This window comes from Schistocerca nitens, chromosome 4 (assembly GCF_023898315.1).
Source record: "Schistocerca nitens isolate TAMUIC-IGC-003100 chromosome 4, iqSchNite1.1, whole genome shotgun sequence".
NCBI lineage: Eukaryota > Metazoa > Arthropoda > Insecta > Orthoptera > Acrididae > Schistocerca > Schistocerca nitens.
Window position 1 is genome coordinate 947,041,856 of NC_064617.1, and position 14,428 is coordinate 947,056,283.

At 46.9% G+C, this 14,428-nt stretch overlaps 1 protein-coding gene across 1 annotated transcript; it reads right to left on the reverse strand.

The window, feature by feature from the left end:
• Positions 1-1,631: 1,631 nt before the first annotated feature.
• LOC126253619 (cuticle protein 19.8-like) lies at positions 1,632-10,822 on the reverse strand. Its single transcript, XM_049955086.1, has 2 exons — positions 10,669-10,822; positions 1,632-3,160 (listed from the first exon to the last, which is right to left on the reverse strand). Exons 1-2 carry the CDS (start codon positions 10,678-10,680, stop codon positions 2,102-2,104), a joined length of 1,071 nt encoding a protein of 356 aa, XP_049811043.1. The 5' UTR covers positions 10,681-10,822; the 3' UTR covers positions 1,632-2,101.
• Positions 10,823-14,428: the final 3,606 nt, after the last annotated feature.

Consider the following 14,428-nt stretch of genomic DNA (forward strand, 5'->3'; position numbering starts at 1 on the left):
TAATCCTCGATTCTCGCGAAGAGCTGCATCACTTTTGCTCCTTATAGATGTCGGCTACCTCCAGCCGTAATTCACACTGATGTTTGTGTTTCATTCCTAATTCGCCGTACCCGTCTACTCTGGGTCAAGCAGCAGGAGTTTAATTATAGCCAACCCGTACAATGACAATTCGAGATCCAATGCGTCGCCTGTAAAAAAAAATAAGTGTAGAGCCCTAAACCTGCTGCCCTCCAATAAGACAAAGGCACGCCATATGCATGGTACACATTTATGACTCAATGTAAATGTGCTTGTTTTGATATGTAATACATATCCATTTGTTAATCATACTTGTACTTAATAGGACAGTGGTAAGTCATCCGGATTACACAGACTGCGAATAAAACTGATCCAGAAAGTCCTTAGACTTTTGCCGAGAGGTTCTAGGCGCTTCAGTCCGGAACCCCACGGCTGCTACGGTCGCAGGTTCGAATCCTGCCTCGGGCATGGATGTGTGTGATGTCCTTAGGTTAGTTAGGTTTAAGTAGTTCTAAGTCTAGGGGACTGGTGACCTCAGATGTTAAGTCGCATTGTGCTTAGAGCCATTTGAATCATTTTTGAACCAAAAGTTTTGTAATCACAGACGAAAATAAAGGAAATTTATACAGGCGTTCCTTTACTAAATTATAATGTAGTATTCATCACAAATAATTTAAAAGTAAATGCTCAATGGCTTTAATGATTTTCGTATTGCATTATGTCTTTTCTCCTTTCTCTTCGTAAATATTTTGTGTTCTTGTTTATATATTGTAAGGAGATTCTACCAAATAATGGCAAGGCCTGTTCCAACCTAGTTTGTGAATAAAACATCAAAAACTTTTAGTAAACTGGATCAACTGTTTTGCAAAAATGGCTCTGAGCACTATGGGACTCAACTGCTGAGGTCATTAGTCCCCTAGAACGTAGAACTAGTTAAACCTAACTAACCTAAGGACATCACAAACATCCATGCCCGAGGCAGGATTCGAACCTGTGACCGTAGCGGTCTTGCGGATCCAGACTGCAGCGCCTTTAACCGCACGGCCACTTCGGCCGGCAACTGTTTTGCAAAAAAATGTTCTTTTATGCTAGGTTAGGCATACGACTTTAAGACCCACCAGGGTTGCCGAGCGCGCTAACGCGCTGTTCCTGGACTCGGCTAGGCGCGCGGGCCCCGGATCGAATCCGCCCGACGGATTAACGACGAGGGCCAGTGTGCCGGCCAACCTGGATGTGGTTTTTAGGCGCTTTTCCACATCCCGCTAGGTGAATACCGGGCTGGTCCCCACGTTCCGCCTCAGTTACACGAGTTGCAGACATTTGAAACACGTCCGCACTCTTTCACGATTTACACTCGATGCAGACAGTTGGGGTACTCTGATTCCATCCTGGGGGCTACGGGGTGGCGGCAGGAAGGGCATCCGGCTACCCCTAATACTAACACTGCCAAATCTGTTGTAACCACGCCGACCCTGCGATCGTTGCGGGACTATGGCGTAAGCGAAAGAAAGAAAGGCATACGATTTTAAGATGATTTGATGATAATAGACTTCATTGTTATAAATGTGTGTGATGCTGTGTATTATAGAGGATCAAGAAAACAAAACAAAGGGTTGATTCTAAAAACATTTATTGCACATAGTATAAAACAGACAGTATTTTCAGTGAAAATATGTATCAATAATAATATATTATTGCATATTTACACAAATGAAGATTTACAGTGTTCTATACATTAAATTAAGGGAAGAAAGGTACGAGTGGAGGAAGAGTGGACAGTGGACTCTGCTCTGGCACTACCCGCCTTCAGCAGGGGGGCTGAGGACGGCTCCAGCCCAGCAGGGGCACTCGCTCAGTCGTCATCCGGCGCCAAGGCCTGTCTGTGTCCGAAAGTGGAAGCAACCTGTGTTACAAGGTGCGTCCCATCGCGTGCTGAGACTAGGATGCAGCAGTGTAGCAACAGGTATCCACCCCAACGTTTGTGCTTGCCATACAGGTATATGTTACATGTGTGTGTGTGTGTGTGTGTGTGTGTGTGCATGTGGTAAACATTTCCAGGGAGGGAGCAGATGCGATGTTCAACTTAGGCAGGTCCGACGGGCAGGTTGGTGGCGGCGACTCTGAAGCCCAGGGCGTCGGCGTGGTACTTAACACTCTGCACCAGGCCGTTGCCGTCTACGTAGGAGTAGCCGCCGACAGTGGAGCCGTCAGCAGCGCGGCTCTCAGTCTTGGCGGAGTTTCCGTCGGCGTAGCCGTAGGTGTACTGGCCGAGTTCGTCCTGGACGCGGTACTGGCTGGAGGCGGCCACTGGCAGGACGGCCGCGGCGGCGGGTGCGGAGTAGGCGACAGGCGCGGGTGCGGAGTAGGCGACGGCGGCGGGGGCGGCGGCGACCACGTGCGCCGCAGGGGCGGCGGCCACGACGGGGGCGGCGGCGGCGTAGGCGGCCACGGGACCGGCGGGGACCACCTGCGCACCGTGAGCGGCGACGGCGGAGTAGGCGAAGCTGCGGGCGGGAGCGACGGCTACGGCGGGGGAGGCGTAGGCCACGGGGGCGGCGAGGGCCGTGGCGGCGGGGGTGGACAGCACGGCGGCGGGGGCGGCTGCGCTCAGGAAGCCGGGACTGCGCTTCTTGCGGCCGAGGACGGCGGCCTTGGCGGCCAGGTGGGCGTTGAAATGGGCGGCCTTGGCGGCGGCGACTTCGGGGGTGTCGGCGACGACGGCGGGCGCGGCGGCCACGGCGACGGCGGGGGCGGGGGCGGCTGCCACGACGGCGGCGGCGGGAGCGGCGGGACCGACCGGGAGGTTAGTGGCGGCGACGCGGAAGCCGTTGACGGGGTCGGACACGTAGTGGGCGCTCTGCACGATGCCGTGGGCGTCCACGTAGGAGTAGGCGCCCGCGACGGAGCCGTCGGCGGTGCGGATCTCCTCCTTGGCGGAGGGGCCGCCGCTGTAGCCGTAGTGGTACTGGCCGAGCTCGTCCTGCGCGTGGAACTGCGAGGACACGGCGGGCGCCAGCACGGAGGCGGCGGGCAGCGTCAGGGGGGCGGCGTGGATGCCGAGCCCCGCGGCGTACGTGGTGGCGCCCAGGTAGCCCGGCCTGGGCTCGGCGAGCGCGGCCGCCACGGCCAGCGAAAGGACCACCTGCGGGCAGGCAGCAAGGCCGTCACCACCAGGACGCTAGAAGCTTACGTCGCACATGAGATACACCGAAGCGCCAAAGGAACTGGAATAGGCATGCGTACTGACATACAGAGATATGTAAACAGGCAGAATACGGCGCTGCGGTCGGCAATGCCTATATAAGACAACAACTGTCTGGCACAGTTACTGCTGCTATAATGACAGGTTATCAAGATTTAAGTGAGTTTGAATGTGGACTGGCACGAGGGATTAGCTGAGCGGTCTAAGGCGCTACAGTCATGGGCTGTGCGGCTCGTCCCGGCGGAGGTTCGAGTCCTCCCTCGGGCATGGGTGTCTATGTTGGTCCTTAGGATAATTTATGTTAAGTAGTGTGTAAGCTTAGGGACTGATGACCTTAGCAGTTAAGTCCCATAAGATTCCACACACATTTGAACATTTTTGAACGTGGTTCAAAAATGGATCAAATGGCTCTGAGCACTATCGGACTTAACATCTATGGTCAACAGTCGCCTAGAACGTAGAACTACTTAAACCTAACTAACCTAAGGAGATTACACAACACCCAGTCATCACGAGGCAGAGAAAATCCCTGACCCCGCCGGGAATCGAATCCGAGAACCCGGGCGCGGGAGGCGAGAACGCTACCGCACGACCACGAGCTGCGGATTTTGACCGTGGTCTTATAGTCGGTGCACGAGCGATGGCACACAGCGTCCCCGAGGTAGCGATGAAGTGGGGATTTTCCCAGACCACCATTTCACGACCGTACCGTGAATATCAGGAATCCGGTAAAACATCAAATCTCTGACATCGCTACGGCCGAAAAAAGATCCTGCAAGAACGGTACCAACGACAACTGAAGAGAATCGTTCCCCGGCCGAAGTGGCCGAGCGGTTCTAGGCGCTACAGTTTGGAACCGCGCGACCGCTACGGTCGCAGGTTCGAATCCTGCCTCGGGCATGGATGTGTGTGATATCCTTAGGTTAGTTAGGTTTAAGTAGTTCTAAGTTCTAGGGGACTGATGACCTAAGCAGTTAAGTCCCATAGTGCTCAGAGCCATTTGAACCATCTGAAGAATCGTTCAACGTCACAGAAACCCTTCCGGAAATTGCTGCAGATTTCAAAGCTGGGCCATCTACAAGCGTCAGCGTGCGAACCATTCAAAGAAACATTATCGATATGAAACTTCCTGGCAGATTAAAACTGTGTGCCGGACTGAGACTCGAATTCGGGACCTTTGCCTTTCGCGGGCAAGTGCTCTACCAACTGAGCTACCCAAGCACGACTCACACCCCGTCCTCACAGCTTTACTTCTGCCAGTATCTCATCTCCTACCTTCCAAACTTTACAGAAACTCTCCTTCGAACCCTGCAGACAGTTTTAATCTGCCAGGAAGTTTCATATCAGCGCACACTCCGCTGCAGAGTGGAAATCTCATTCTGGAAACATCCCCCAGGCTGTGGCTAACCCATGTCTCCGCAATATCCTTTCTTTCAGGAGTGCTAGCTCTGCAGGGTTCGCAGGAGAGCTTCTGTAAAGTTTGGAAGGTAGGAGACGAGGTACTGTCAGAAGTAATGCTGTGAGGACGGGGAGTGAGTCGTGCTTGGGTAGCTCAGTTGGTAGAGCACTTGCCCGCGAAAGGCAAAGATCCCGAATTCGAGTCTCGGTCCGGCACACAGTTTTAATCTGCCAGGAAGTTTCATATCAGCGCACACTCCACTGCAGAGTGAAAATCTCATTCTGGAATTATCGATATGGGTTTTCGAAGCCGAAGGCCCACTCATATACTCTTGATGACTGCATGACGCAAAGCTTTACACCTCTCCTAGGCACTTCAACACCGAAATTGCACTGTTGATGACTGGAAATAGGTTGCCTGATCCGACGAGTCTCGTTTCAAATTGTATCCAGCGCATGGACGTGTACGGATATCGAGACAACCTCGTGAATCCGTGGACCCTGCATGTCAGCACGGCACTGCTCAAGCTGGTGGAGGGGCTGTAATGGTGTGGGGCGTGTGAAGTTGGAGTGATGTGGGACCCCTGATGCGTCTAGATACGACTCTGACAGGTGACACGTACGTAAGCACCCTGTCTGATCATCTGCATCCATTCATGACCATTGTGCGTTCCGACGGACTTGGGCAGTTCCAGCAGGACTGTGCGACACCCCACACGTCCAGAATTGCTACAGAGTGGCTCCAGGAATACTCTTCTGAGTTTAAACACCTCCGCTGGTCACCAAACTCCCTAGACATGAATATTATTTTGCATATCGGGGATTTATTGTAACGTGCTCTTGCGGATTTGTGGACAGCCTTATAGGATTCATGGTGTCAGTTCCTTCCAGCACTACTTCAGACGTTAGTCGAGTCCATTCCACGTCGTGTTGCGACACTTCTGCGTACTCTCAGGGGCCCTACAGGATATTAGGCAGGTGTACCAGTTTCTTTGGCTCTTCAGTGTAGATGGCAGATGATGTCAGAATGGTTCAAAGGCTCTGAGCACTATGGGACTCAACATCGGAAGTCATCAGTCCCCTACAACTTAGAACTACTTAAACCTAACTAACCTAATGACAGTACACACATCCATTCCCGAGGAAGGATTCGAACCTGCGGCCGTAGCGGTCGCGCGGTTCCAGACTGAAGCACCTAGAACCGCTCGGCCACACCGGCTGGCGCAGATGATGTCGTTACCGTCTAGATCAAGTAATTACTCGCGGCATACGTTTGCAGGGGAGTTCTGGGATACTGTTCAGTTTATCTTCATTGCAGAGGAGGCTTATTCATAGGTATCTGAAGGGTATCAGCGAACGACTAACGAAAACTGCGAGACACACAGAACGCAGACGCATATCAGTCATTAGAGCGTCTCTGCTACTCCGTAACTCATGTTATAGGTACTCAATATGGGCACAATTTGCGACGCAGCCAACATCAATATGCGCATGCAGTTCACTGAAGTCGCTACTACTGCGGCTCAGCGACAGCTGCCCACTTTATAAAATCGTTCATTGGTTTGCCTGTCTGCAGATGCGAACCAGTTCGATGCGACAATATCGAGTGGATCATTTGTTCTGATACTCCTTCCTCCTTCTGGTGGCTTCTACAACTTCGCCACGGTTGCGTGTGATAATGGGAGATGCTGTAACCACCGACATCTGACATTTTGCTTATCTCTTGTAGTTTTCACACAGTAGTTTTCTGAAACCTCCAATGAACTTGTGAACAATCCTGTATTTTCAGTAAAAGTTTATTTATCACAATGGTGACATGAGTGTGGAAGAAAAATATATTTCACGCGACTCCCTTGGCATGTAAGCTCTCGGAAATTCAGTGATAAACCTGTCCGTAATGACAATGCGCCTCTTGTGTCGTCTGCTACTTATATTTAACATAAGCATCTCTATAATGCTCTCAGACCGGCTAAATGAGCCCCTTGGCTAAACAGCGTTACACTGCTGGAGGCCAAATAAAATAAATAAATTAATAAAAAATAAGAAATGGTCCCTTGACGAAAGTCGTCACTCTTCGTTGCATCTCCTCTATCATCCTACCTGTTTTCGTAAGCCACTTCTTTCAAAGAAGAATCGCTATTTCCATAAAATTCTCACAGTGAATCTCACCTTGGTATATGCTTTTCTTGTAAATAGTTTTGTGTGGTCATTCCACATTAGATGTTTGACGGTATTTACTGTTTCCAGTTGTTCGTCGCCAACAGTTTGGTCGATCAGTGGTCGATCGCTTCGCCTATACATGAATACGCATCATTTATTTATTTTCGTGATCAAGTGCCAGGCCATGCATCAATTATCGGTCGCCTGCAAGTTTTCATGCATTTCGGTACAGTCTCCCGGCGTTGCAAACTTCCTTTCCTGCAGATAACAGCCTCCAACCCTTCCAGCAGATCTCAAATAGAAACTGTAAGCAATAACGTTCCTGTAATACCTGTGGGTATTACCGAAATTACCTTTACATTTGTAAATTTTATTCCATTACGTATTGCGAGTTCCGTTCGGCCTGCTACAAAAGTACTGAATTCAGACCCGAATCTGCTCCGACATTGGGTAAGCTCCTATATCGTCCACCAAACGTAGTGCGGAATTGTATCAAATGCCATCCGGAAGTCAAGGACGTCAATCTGGTCTACAACAGTACATTATTAAGTTGTGATGCACTCGAAAACCTGAAAGTACTCTAAGTACTGTGAGCTCTTTCTCCATTATAGTGGTTAGTATCTAAGTATAATTTCATTATGTAGACTTCTACGTTTTCCTGACGTTATTGGTATGCGCAAAATGCCGTGATGGTTATCTGAGATCGAAACCAATTATGGAATAAAGTTCTAACTGGCTGATATTCCTTGCTGCACCTAGAATACTGTGAAAGTAGAAGAAAGGGTGGTGGTGGAAGGAGGTTAACCGTGAGCGTATAATCAATTTATCTGTAGTGACTAGTGAAAATCTGTGTCACAGTCAGAAAGAAGTCTAATTTGCATAATTTTTCTTTCCATCAGCCGCTTTACTATCAATGTATGTGAGCATGCCTCCTGAACTTCCCTTAATTCGTTACTGAGGCTGTGGAAATCGGTTTTTGTGTTAAGTACGTCGCCGCTTCAAAGTTATTAAATTGTCACTACGTAAATCTTGCATAATTCTATTCCTTTCAGAACTGTTAATCAGAACGTTCGACAACGTGAATGTGAGGAAGATGTTCTAATTTCTCATACCAGTACATATAAACTATAAGGAAAACCGCGTAATATACAATGTGTACACGCACCATACAGAACGAATAATAATGGAACACCGAGAGAGAAATGCTGTGATTAAAAAGTGTGTCAGTCAGGTATGCAGTCTTTCTTCCCTACTGTTTAAACTGTACGTCGAAGAACCGATGAATTAACAAAACAATGATTCAGAAGGAAGTTAATATTGAAAGTGAAAGGATGTTAGTGTTAATATTCGCTATTGAGATTCCTGTCCTCTGTGGAAGTGATGAATTGCAGGACATGTTAATTGGAATAATCTGTCTACTGACTGCAAAATATGAAATGACAGTAAATTAAGAGGAAAGTATCCAGCAGAAATGAGATTGGCCACAAACGTAGCATCAAATTAGGGGCCATGGAGCAGAGGAACCTTATAACCATAAAAGAAGAGGACGAAGCATTTGAGATGCTATTATACAGAAGGATGACGAAAATTAAGTGGAGTAGTAACAAATATGGAGGGTCTCCCCAGAGTCGACGAGGAAAATAATATGTAAAAACACTAACTATAAAAAGTAATAGTATGTTTGTTAAGGGATCAGGTGATAATTTCCGTTGTACTAGAACAATACAATGAAAACCTGTGGGGAACGGCGGAGATTAGATGTAACTATTAATTAAGGACGTTGGATGCGGGTGCACTCTGAAATGGAAATATTGCTACGAGGGAAGATATCGTGGGAGGCTGTACAAAATCAGTCAGGAGACTGATGACAAACTTGCTTTCACACGTCCCTCCTCCCACGCGAAGGAAATCCCTTCGAAACGTCTAGCTGTTTTAATTCTTTCTGGCTATATCCAGCCCTTGCAAAATGTGTACGTTTCCAGTAAACTTTTAAATAGCGCAAGTATTATTTCAGTGAAAGTGCAGAAGAATTACAGGATCTGTTGAATGGGACAAATAGTGTATTGAGTACAGAATATAGATTGAGAGTAGAGCCGACCAATGTGGTCGAGCGGTTGTAGGCGCTTCAGTCCGGAACCGCGCTGCTGCTACGGTCGCAGGTTCGAATCCTGCCTCGAGCATGGATGTGTGTGATGTCCTTAGGTTAGTTAGGTTTAAGTAGTTCCAAGTCTAGGGGACTCATGACCTCAAATGTTAAGTTGGGGGGTTGGGTTGTTTGGGGAAGACCAGACAGCGAGGTCATCGGTGTCATCGGATTAGGGAAGGACGGGGAAGGAAGTCGTCCGTGCCCTTTCAAAGGAACCATCCCGGCATTTGCCTGGAGCGATTTAGGGAAATCACGGAAAACCTAAATCAGGATGGCCGGTCGCGGGATTGAACCGTCGTCCTCCCGAATGCGAGTCCAGTGTGCTAGTTAGATGTTAAGTCCCATAGTGCTTAGGGCCATTTTTTTTTAGATTGAGAGTAGAATACAGAAACACGAAACGAATGAGGAGTATTAGAAACAAGTTTAGAGATACACTTAACTTCAAAACGCGTGACCCCGAAGCACATGAAGTGAAAGAAAACTGCTACCTTGGCAGCAAGGTAACACATGACGGACAAACCGAGTCGGGCATAAAAAGTTGACTAGACAGGCCAACATTCGGTTGGAGGAAAAATTCTCTGAGAAATGACTTCTGGAGAACAACGCTATATAGAAATGGATCATGGACTGTTGGAAAATCAGGGAAGATGAGAACCGACGCGCTTGAGATATACTGCTGCAGAAGAATATTGAAAATTAAATGAATTAGTAAAAATGAGGAGGTTCTCCGCAGAATTGGTGAGGAGAGAAGTACGTGGAAAACTTTGACAAAAAGAAGGGACAGGATAATAGGATGCGTGTTAAAACGTCAGGGAATAAGTTCTGTGGTACAAGAAGGAGTTGGAGAAGGTGAAAACCATATGGGAAGACAGGTATTGGGAACTGGAATGTATCAAAGAATAACTGAAGACGTCGAGAGCAAGTGCTACTCCGAACTGAAGATGGTTCAAATGGCTCTGAGCACTATGGGACTCAACTTCTGAGGCCATTAGTCCCCTAGAACTTAGAACTAGTTAAACCTAACTAACCTAAGGACATCACACACAGCCATGCTCGAGGCAGGATTCGAACCTGCGACCGTAGCAGTCGCGCGGTTCCGTACTGAAGCGCCTAGAACCACACGGCCACCAAGGCCGGCTCCCGAAGTACTTGAAGTGAAGGAAAATTGCTACCTTGGCAGCAATGTCCCCCCACCCCCGAATCCCCCCCCCCCCTCCGAACGAACCGAGGGGGATATAAAAAGTTTACTAGACAGACCAACATTCCACTGGAGGAAAAAAAAATTCTGAGAAATGGCGTTCGGAGAATAGCATTTATAGAAATGAATCAAGGACTGTGGGAAAATCAGAAAAGATGAGAATCGACGCACTTGAGATAAACTGCTGTAAAACGACGTTGAAAAGTAGATGAATTAATAAAAATGACGAGGTTCTCCACAGAATTGGTGAGGAGAGAAGTATGTGGAAAACATTGACAAAAAGAATGGACAGGGTAATAGGATACGTGTTAAAACGTCAGGGAATAACTTCTGTGGTACAAGAAGGAGCTGCAGAAGATGAAAACCATATGGGAAGACAGATATTGGGAGACTGGAGACCGAACTGAAGAGGTTGGCGCTTTGTCACAGGGAATAAAACGGTGGCGATCCCAGTGAAGACGGGCGTCACAGAAGTAATAATAAATTACTCGGGACCTAGCCGAAGATCAATAGCGAGGAAAGCCCGGCGTCCAGCGGCCCACTCACCAGGGCGTTCATGTCTGCAGGTGCGGTCGGCGTCGGATGCTGAGCGACTGTGGCCAGTGGGGCGGCCGTCCCGCCTTTATAGAGAGCCGGGCTGGGCGTCCAGCGTGCGCCGGCTGGGTCAGCGGCCGTTCATACCCACGTCCAGGTACCCAGGACCGTGTCCGCCTCTGACAGCCTTTCCTTCTCCAGCCAGGCCCCGCCCTGACCCCGGCCAAGGACACATCTGTGCGTGCCGCCGACCGCCAAACGCCGACGCACGCTCCAGTTTCGGACAAGTCCGGCAGGGGGGCCGTCTTACAGCGTGTTCAATATATCCATATTCTGCAGCAACTTCTAATTATCAGACTACAGAATTGTAACTTGTTGTGGCTATTAGCTGGATAACGTTTTGTAGATGGTACGATCTTAGCGGAAAACCTGCTCCCCAGGTGCAGATTCTAACAATGCCACCACTCGCAAAGTAGTTTAGAAATCAGATTAATAATGTTGCTCGCGCAACATATGTTCGTTTTATCGGGCAACAACAAAGTTATTGACTGTGGATGGTATCGTCAGAATGGAAATAATGAAGTCACTGTAAAAAAGTCATTAATGTTGGCACTTATCTTGAATGGATTCCCACGTAGATTTCGTCGAAGTTGTTATGGCTCATCTTGTTGATTCTAGGGTGATTCCACTTTGACTGCTAGAAGGTCCAGATCTGTATTTTAGCAATATTTGTAGACCTAGCAAATGCGTTTTTCAGGAAATTCTTAATGATCAAACAATCCCAGATCAGAACAATGGCATGGTAGAAATAATTTTTGATTTGGTATTCACGATCCACATTTTTATTAAACTTCTTGTAATTTCACATATACTTCTTCTTAATTGTCACATCATCAAGAAAACAGTTTTGTATCAACCTTTATATATTTAATTTCCACTTTAACCAAACACAAGACTTGACTGTTCTTTTACAAAGCGAAATAACAACTTAACTTCTGCAAAGTGAAACAAAGATTGCTCTGTGCGCATTCGCGCCAAAACGTCAAAGATTATGATAGTCTCACAGAAATTAATACACACAAGAACCATATCACTGTGATATATCGATACATCGGAGTACCTATACATTAATAAAACCAAATTTGATATTACTGGTATCGAGAACTGGGGTTGGAGTGCCGTAATGGTCACGTAAATAAAGAACCATTACAAGACCCAGGGTTCGATTCAGGGAGATGTCACAGACGGTTCATGATTTGCAGTGAGTTTTCAAATGTCTTTCATCTCGACGTCTCTTTCTTGGTTGTAAGAAGATGCGACAAGAGCGATGGTTGCACACACTCCAGAGAGTTTGTACTGTCGATCAGTACACAGGCTACTCTCAGCTGTGTATTACTGATGTCTACAGCGACTGCCACCCCTCCGCCCCACGCCGCCTTCAACACCAATTTTTGACGTGCCACTGACGCCAAGAATTTTAATAAAAATACGACGAAGGTATAAATATTATAATATTAAATTAATAATTTATTTACATCAGTCCTTATTAAATGTCCATGTATTACCTTCAAAGAGATTGCAAATCAGAGGAACATATCATTCAAAAAGTTTAAAAAATATGTGTTTCATGCTCTTGATTTAACAACACTGACAGCAACAAACTTTCACAACTTTGGAAAAGTCATATATATATATATATATATATATATATATATATATATATATATATATATATATATATAAGGCTCACCGGCCATTTGACCATCTTCACAAACAGTGCCCGAACTCTTACGGGAATCGGCAACAAGCCGCGAGTAATGAGTATAATTTGGAGGGGCACTATGAATACAGTGAGGGACAGTAAGTTGGGAATGTGGGTCTCACGGGAGGCGTGCCAGAGATAAGTCCCTGCAGTCGCACTATCCGCTGTGTCCTCGGCGGCTCAGGTTGATAGAGTTTCTGCCATTTAAGCAGGAGATCGCGGGTTCGAGTCCCGGTCGGGGCACACATTTTCAACTATCCCCGTTGACTTATATCAACACCTATATGCAGCTAAGGGTATTCATTTCATTCTAAAGTCATAATTTACACCAATAAAACCAATAAAGCCCCAATGTGCACTCACAGCTGTTAGTATTTCACTCAGCAACAAGTCAGTAGCTCTAGATGTGTATAAACAGGGTGACTGGCGCTTCTTTCTGTCGTTTCCGCCTGCTTTTGGCAGCAATTAATCTGTATGACTTTTTTTTTTCTTACTGGACAGTGTTTCTCTCTTGACTTAGACATCTTCCTCGAACCCACAAGGACGTCAGATTTTTTCATGGTAGTAGGTTGCTGGCTGCCACGTACTTTGAAGCATCTACGTGGGCTTTCTCCTTGGAGAGTAGTTGGATTCCTTGCCATTTTCGAGACCCTAAATTTCATGCTACCTTACTTTCATGTAGTCGTCTAAAATTCCGGAGACCGATATATGTAGAAATATAAATGGTTTTTAGAAATTGCCCTTTCGAGGTGTTCACAACAAGCATCACCCTCGCTTTGGATCCATGACTGAGCTTCCCTGCTGAAAATAAATTGAGGCGGATCTAGTGAATAAATTAACTATTCTTGCTGCAGTCAGAGAGCTATGACAACTGCGGCACTTCTGTTGGCATAGTCGATTGGAGTTCTTCCAAACTTTCCAAGTTCTGTTTGAGGTCATCTCCACCATACAGTCTAAAGAACATACATATGCCGAAGTGTCTCACTATCTGATAGCGAAAAACGCCGGATTAGTTCCACCCGATACTTTTTTGCGAAGCTGATCTCACTGCCGAACTCTTGATATAACACAGTGTTTTACTTGTTGCAAGGCGAACGTACTTTCACAGGAACTGAGTGTCTGAAAGTCACGGGAAAAGTTGTTCCCCTTTTAAGATGAGGCATGCATGACACACAAATGTTACTTGATGTGGCGTCAGGCGCTAACGCAGAGTCGACATCTCAGCAGTCTGTTACAGACAGACGAGACTGAAATTATAAGTGTCGATGGACGTCAGAGAAGCCGAATTAGATCAGTCGATCTTAAGGGAATTAGACTAGGAAATATGACACTAAAAGTAGTAGACGAGTTTTGCTATTTGGACAGCAATATAATTGTCGTTGGGCGAAGTAAAGAGCATATAAACTACAGAATAGCAATAGCAAGAAAAGCATTTCTGGAAAAAAGGAATTTGTTAATGCCTAATATCAATTTGAGTGCAGGAAGACTATACCGAAAATACTTGTCTGCATTGCAGCCTTGTACGAAAGTGGAACGTTGACGACAAGCAGTTCAGACCAGAAGAGAACAAAATCATTGGAAATGTGGTGATATAGAAGAATGCTGAGGATTAGATCGGTAGATCCAGTAACAGATGAGGAGCTACTGAATGGAACTCAGGATAAAAGAAATTTATGGCAGAACCTGATTAAAAGAAAGGATCGATTAATAGGCCACATCCTGCGGCATCACGGTATCGGCCGTTTGGTTGTGCAGATAAACTGTAAGTAATTTGTTTAGGTTTTCATGTTGGTTACGCCACGTAGAGCTCTGCATGAAAATCACTGACTGTGCTGTGTGCAGTATGTGGCTGGATGGCATTGTTGGAATATTCGCTTGTGTAGTGTTGGGCAGTTGGATGTGAACAGCGCGTAGCGTTGTGCAGTTGGAGGTGAGCCGCCAGCAGTGTTGGATGTGGAGAGAAAAATGCCAGAGTTTTGAGAGGTTGCTGTAAGCAGACGATCTGGATAT